We start from the raw sequence: 6,859 nt of genomic DNA, 5'->3' as shown, positions 1-6,859 counted from the left end.
CCCCGAGCAGCCGCGGAACGCCTTGCCGCACTGCTTGCACGTGAAGGGCCTGTCGCCGCTGTGGCTGCGCTGGTGGTGGATGAGCTGCGACACGCCCTTGAAGGCCTTGGCGCACTGGCCGCACGCGTACGGCTTGTCGCCGCGGTGCGTGCGCTGGTGCTCGATGAGGTTGGAGCTGCGGCGGAAGGCCTTGCCGCAGTCCCCGCACGCGTAGGGCCGCTCGCCGCTGTGCGTGCGCCGGTGCTCCAGCAGCGCGAAGCGGCGCCGGAACGGCTTCCCGCACTCGGGGCACGCGTACGGCTTCTCGCCGCTGTGGATGACCTGGTGCTTGATGAGGTTGGAGCTGCGCGTGAAGGCCTTGCCGCAGTCCCCGCACGCGTACGGCCGCTCGCCGCTGTGCGTGCGCCTGTGCTCCACCAGCGCGAAGCTCCGCCGGAAGAGCTTCCCGCACTCGCCGCACGCGTATGGCTTCTCGCCGCTGTGGATGACCCGGTGCTTGATGAGGTTGGAGCTGCGGCTGAACGCGCGGCCGCACTGCTGGCACACGTAGCGCTTCTCGGCGCCGCGCGCTCCCTGCCGCCCAGGAACCCGCTCCTGCCCGACGCGGGGGCTGCTCCTCCGCGGCGTCTCTCCGGCCGCCCCGGACGGGCCGCCGGGACCTTTCTCCCGGGGAGGGTCACCCCTGCTGGACCTCGTCTGCGGAGAGGGAGCCCGTCTCACTCCCTGCTCCGGCGCGTCCCCTGGCGGCCCGGCCACTGGGCGATCGTCACCCGCCCGACGATCGGGCCCCGGGAGTTCTTCGGGGCCACGCTTCTGTGCGGAAACCGACGTCCCGGTCTGTATCCCGTCTCCTGTAACGACACAGAACACCTACCAGGGGCGCTCTCCCCGCAGCTCTATTTAGGGTTCGTTCTCCTGCCTCATACCCACACCAAAGCTGAGAAGGAACGGATCAGGACAGGGGGACGGGGCGCGGGAGGGAGCTGGAAGCAGTGGAGGGACACGGCAAGAGGTGCTGCCTTCACCCGGGGTCTCAACGAGGACTCCTTGGGCGATTTAAGTGGGCCACAAAAGGGAATTTCCCACCCAGAGTGGTCACAATACCCTGCTTGGGCGGCTGCTCCTTGTGACTGGCTCAGGGCAGCCAGCCCAGCGCCCCACAATCACCTGTCTGCATCTCCGCGGTGGCCAGTGTTCTCCAGACGTCTGTTGCCCAGGGCCCCTCCCCTTGTTCCAGCCAGGAGACCAGGTGAGGCTTGGTGGATAAAAATCCTGTCCATGGAAATGAAGCAGATCAGTGACATTCCTGTACTCAGCCCAGCCTTCCTATCGTCAGGAACAGAGAACAAAGAAGCCTCTAAGAGAGCGCCACTGCGAAGGTCCAGAGCAAGGACAGATTCTCTTGACGGAAGCAAAGGAATTTGAACGCATGGGAGCCCCCAGTGGCCATGGGCAGTCCAAAGTCCATGGGGACTGGGGTCAAGAGCATAACGATGTTACTATTTGGCCTGCGGGGAGGGCAGTAGGCATGTGGGAAATGGGGGAATCTGTGTGAAGATCCCAAGGGACTAAGGGCAGGGATCCGCGCAAGGTGGCACACAAGGGCCCCAGGGAGGGTCGGGAACCGACAGAGCTGAGGCACACCTGCGCCTTGAGAGCCGAAGCCCCATTTCCATCATCGAACAGAACAGATGGCTCATTCCCTTTATGCCAAACTCAACGGACAAATCCAGAACTCCCCTTTGAGCCCTGGATCTGCATGGTGAGGGTCAGAAAGAACCAAGGGGAAGAAACTAGTCTACCTCTGTGGTTAGATGAGGGAGATGAAATCTGTAGGAAAGAAATGGAGCAAACAGACCCCTGCAAGCCGGCGGCAGCGGTGTCTGTGGGTGTGTGGGGGGGTCCTGCCCAGCTCCTTTCCGGGTTTCTGTAGGCCAGAGAGCCGAGTGCATGTCTTAGCCTTGATACAAGGAAAAAGAACAGCTGAACTCCGTAACATGAAATGAATGTACAATTCCACCTTGATAATGAAAAAAGTCTACAGCAGCATATAAATATTCAAGGATAATGCGCGTCTTTTACTTAACGTGTGATTTTAGATGCAAAATAAGTTCGATGGGGGCCCACGCATTTACCACTTGCAGGTCAAAACCATTTAGCTAAAAACTGTCCTACTGAGACAAAAGCCGGGCTCCAGGAGATTACTGCTCCGATGGGAAAATGCATTTATTCTTGGGCTCACAGTAACCAACAAACAAAGAAACTTAAAAATAAACAGAAACAGAGTAGGGGGATTAGATATGTGTGTCCGATCCTTACCCAGGGACACCAAATGACGATAGTTTTCCAGCATCACTGTCTTGTAGAGGATCCTTTGTTGGACATCCAGAAGCTTCCATTCTGTCTTGGTGAAGTATACGGACACATCTTCAAAAGACACTGGCACCTAAAAGAAGTCATTCCTGTGGCTGCAGGGGACTTCATCCCCATGAATCTCAGAATGGGCAGGCAGCAACTAAACTGGGGGCAGGGAGACCCAGAGAACTCAGCAGTTAAGGGGAGACACGAAGAGGTGGCAAATGGGGAAAGTCAGGGAGCTCCACTCACCTTGGGTTTGGCCTTCAAGAGAATGGCTGCCATCGCAGGGGTGCAAAGAAGCTACCGGGGTTGGAAAAAGCCAAGTATGAGATGAGGTCCACCCTACTCCAGCATGACCTCAGCCCAGTGAGGTCCCGTTCACAGCCACTGGGGGACAGGACTTCCGCACGTCTCTGTGGGCTCCTGTCCTCTCTCCTCACCGGGGTGGTGGGCCGCCAGACAGGGCGTATGAAACCTTCCTCCCATGGAAGCAGCACCCCTGCCCCAACTTCCCAGCCGTTCCTGGAAGCTCTAGTGCCGACTCCTTTTCCTCTCGGCTTGGGGTCCTTACAGAAAAACTCCAGAACACACACACACACCCCACTCCGCCTGAAGCAGTCCCACTCTCGAGGAAAAGAGAAAGATCAGAATAGTGAGATGCACTTTGGAGGGACCCACATTAGCTGGGAGAGGGGTGCTCTCTGAAGGAGGGACCTTCAGGACGAGAGCTGAAGGCTGGGGGTGAGCGGAGAGAGCAGGAGGCTAACGGCATGGCCCATATCCGGCCCTCAGACAGGTCCAAGCTCAGCGGTCATGGTGCTGAAATGGGGGGCGGGGTGGGGTGTCCAGAAGGTGAGGTCGTGTGGGCACTCTGGGGACAGACAGGAGCTGGGGCTCACACTAAGGGCGGGAAGAGCATGTCATTGCCAAAGCGGGCAGAATCAGATTTCGCCACATCAATTTTCAATACTGGAAAACAGTGGGGCAAAGGAAGGTTTGCTCCAAGGCTGTTGTCACCACCAACGGGAGGCCACAAGGTGGAATCCCCCGTGGGGAAGCAGAGGAACCAGGTGCTTATGCTGTCTGGGCGACCGCGGCTTATTTCTGCTACAGGAGAGAGGGTGAGGGGACAGGGTGGCACAGCATTTAAACCGCAGCCGAGTCCCTTATCACCAGTGATGAGCTTTCAATCAGCATTGGCTGAGAATTAATAAACTCATGTATCCGATGAAGATGGAAAGAATCCCTTAAAGCAGAATGGACACTAAAACCACCGGGTGAAAGACCTAGGGATAGTGGATGGCCACGTGATGTCAAAATGTCTTCCCCTGTTTGCTGCTGGTCACAAGACAGAAAGCTAACCTGGGCAGAGCTGGGACATGCCTGCTGTGGGGATGGCACCGTGGAGAGTGCACAAGGCTCTTCCAAAGCTTGGCCGGATTCTAATGCAGCTTTGGGAGCCCACACCCAGTTTATAAAGGATCTTGGGGACAGAGGGAAGACCACAAGGAAGCAACAAGCCCGGTGTAGATGGTGGGCTGTACCCGGTCTCCTCTTCATATCAGTGTCATGGCAAAAAGAGGAGGCCGGCAAGAGAGACTGTTCTAGAGGAAAAGAGATGTACATGGCCAACAGTCAAGTGCAACGGGAGTCCTTGGTGAGACGCTGGTGTGCAGGACAGAGGACTCAAAGGCACTGGGGGCCTGGAGGGGTGACTGTGGGGCCGGTGCTGCTCAGGTGTTGGCCGGATAATGGCAGCGGGTCATGGAATGAAATGTCCTTCGAGAAGCACTTACGGAGAAAATGGCATGTAAACTTACTTTAAAATATTTCCGTAAAAACAAAGGCAAGAGAGACGGGGAGAGAGAGAGAGAGAGACCGAGAGAAGGAGGGAGGGGCAGGGGAAAGGAGGAACAGAAAGAAAGAGAAACTCGCCAATAAGGCAAGCTGGAGGCCTCCGGCAAACCCGGGGAGGTGGGCGCCTGTGCTCTGTTTGTCCGTCTGCGCAGCGGCGCACGAGATGAAAAGGGAGATTCGTCTGGTGGTCCCTCCATCACGTGACCGAGCAATTGCCCTCCTGAGTATACATTCCCGAGGACTGACCACAGGTGTTCACATCAAAACGAACGCGCTGGGTTTAACTGCAGCCGGACCGGTAGCAGCCAGAGGGTGGAAGAACCCAAGACAGGGACCCAGCAAACCGGAGTCTGTGCCCATGGTGGAATGCTGTTTGGCTATAAAGAGGAGGGAAGTACTGCTCCGTGCTGCGGTGTGGATGAACCCTGGAGACCTCACGCTCCATGGAAGAAGCCAGGCACGGACACGAGAGGCCACATGCTGCGCGATTCCGCCTATGTGACGTCATCTAGTAGTTCACAAGAGCCATCTTGACCTAGTTTCCAAGTTACGTCAAAAAGTTCTCTTTTCTCGGCCTTTCTTGGCCAGTTGGCTAAGCCCCCACCCCAAGTATCTCCCTGATTGGGGCTCCTCGCTCTGGGACCACTAAACACACTCCCCCAACCCTCCCCCCCTTTATCAGGCTCCCACACTCTGGAGCCAGGCACCCGACAACTAAGGAGCCCCCATGCCCCAGTGCCTGAGAAATCATCCAGATTAGCCAACGCACAGGGACCCTGCAGAAACTACCTACCCCTCCTCCAGTCCCCCCCCCGCCCCCCGCCCCATAAGGTCCCACGTGGCCGCCTCCTCTCCTTCGGAGCTGTAACAAAGAGGTCTGCCTTTGATCACTCTGAATGTCACTGACCTGTGATTTCCCATCAAGAAAGCTTGAAGTGTTACAAACTGTGTGACATCTCCAGCACAGGTAAATCCGGAGGGCCAGCGGCTGAGGGGGAGGGCGCTGGGAGCACTGGCTTCCCGGAAAGAGTTTCTCTCTGGGGGATAAAAAGGTTCTGGAACTGGGGCGCCTGGGTGGCTCAGTGGGTTAAAGCCTCTGCCTTCGGCTCAGGTCATGATCCCAGGGTCCTGGGATCGAGCCCCCGCATCGGGCTGCTCAGCGGGGAGCCTGCTTCCTCCTCTCTCTCTGCCTGCCTCTCTGCCTACTTGTGATCTCTCTGTCAAATAAATATCTTAAAAAAAAGGTTCTGGAACTAGATAGAGGGGATGGTTGCTTCATGTGCTTCATGCCACTGAGTCACTGGCTCTGAAGTGGCTAGTTTTATGTTATGTGAATCCCATCTCAACGAAAAAAAGAGGGGGAGGGGCAAAAGGTGTCACTGTCAAATAATCTTGATGTCCACAGGTCACGTGTGCCTCATGATGACACGCTGTCAGCCACCAGGGGACTGGCACAAGCTATAGGTGTGTGTGCAGGCGAAGAATACTGATAGCAGCAAGGCTTCTCAGGCCACTACCAGAATGTTCTGAAGGACAGTACCAACTTCTTTTTTCCTTACCATGACTGTCCTGCCGGGTCATGAGCCATTTTGGAAAATACGCAAATTGAAAGCCACCTCCCACAACTTGCTGGGGTCCCTTCCAAGCTCCCAAAAGAGAAGAGATTGTTGAGCTGTGACTTCCTGAGGAAAACACACTACGGACAGGGTTAGCCTGCAGACAGAGCCCGACACTGAAATTCGACGCCACAAGGTGCATCCAGGGGGCCAGTCATGCACAGTGGTCACACCCAAGTGTCCATCCATGAGACCTAGTCTCCCATACCCTCAAGCCTGCAAAGAGAGACATGGCAAGTTCTTCTCACAGACCCTGATCCCGAGTAACGCCCAGGCAGGAATGGGGCATATGCCTAAGGAAGAATCAGGAGACTGTGGAACTGGAGAGGGGCCTCTCTTACGACCCTGGTGGGCCACCGGGGCAAAGGAGAGGCTGAAGGATGATTCCAGGCCCCGAAGCTCAGGTCTCCCGGCAACCCGACACTAGGCAAACAGGTGACGGTCCATCAGACCGCAGCGCCCCAGGAAGGCCCAGTCTGTCTGGGTTAGGAGGGTAGCAGAATCCCACCGTGCTTGCTGACTGGCCCAAGTAAAGGCAAGGATGTGGGGCCGCCCCCCTGGGGGAGGAGAAGCTCCGGGCTGCCAACTGAAACGCATCATGGCTCAGAAAGGGGAGAGGCGGCCAGTGGGCTTCAGTGCTGATGCCTACAGAAGACCACGAGATGGGGCTGTATCCCCAGAAAAAGAAAACAGCAAACAAACAAACAACGGGAAAGGCGGTCAGCAATCCCACGCAGCAAGATCAAGAATTGGGGCTGTTTCATCTGCAAGGAGTGACGCAGGGTCTCTGCAGTCAGGCTTCTTCCCCCACCCCCGCCCCGGTGAAACTTCCTCTGAGGTCTGGCAATTTAAGACCCCAACCGCCCCCTCCTTGCTCCAGCGGTGCTCCCCAGGGGGGCTGCATCATTTGCCACCCACCTGGTGGAAAGGCCTGAGGACCCGGGGTCCTAGGGAGGCCACAGGTCAGCCCAGGGCCTCCACCGTGCCTGACCCAGCAAAGCCCTCTGAGCCTCACCCTCGCAACGGAT

At 57.0% G+C, this 6,859-nt stretch overlaps 1 protein-coding gene across 1 annotated transcript in view; it reads right to left on the bottom strand.

Moving 5' to 3' along the window:
- Positions 1-2,640, bottom strand: part of LOC111139128 (ZFP92 zinc finger protein) — a 4,233-nt gene extending 1,593 nt beyond the window's left edge. Inside the window, exons 1-4 of the mRNA XM_022491284.1 lie at positions 2,608-2,640; positions 2,320-2,446; positions 1,168-1,272; positions 9-851 (exon numbers count right to left, since the gene is read on the bottom strand). Coding sequence (XP_022346992.1) covers positions 9-851; positions 1,168-1,272; positions 2,320-2,446; positions 2,608-2,640 — 1,108 coding nt within the window. The remainder of the gene's footprint in view (positions 1-8; positions 852-1,167; positions 1,273-2,319; positions 2,447-2,607) is intronic.
- Positions 2,641-6,859: the final 4,219 nt, after the last annotated feature.

Source organism: Enhydra lutris, unplaced genomic scaffold, assembly GCF_002288905.1.
Source record: "Enhydra lutris kenyoni isolate GAN:26980312 unplaced genomic scaffold, ASM228890v2 scaffoldscaffold96, whole genome shotgun sequence".
NCBI lineage: Eukaryota > Metazoa > Chordata > Mammalia > Carnivora > Mustelidae > Enhydra > Enhydra lutris.
This window is presented reverse-complemented; position numbering and strand designations above follow the sequence as displayed.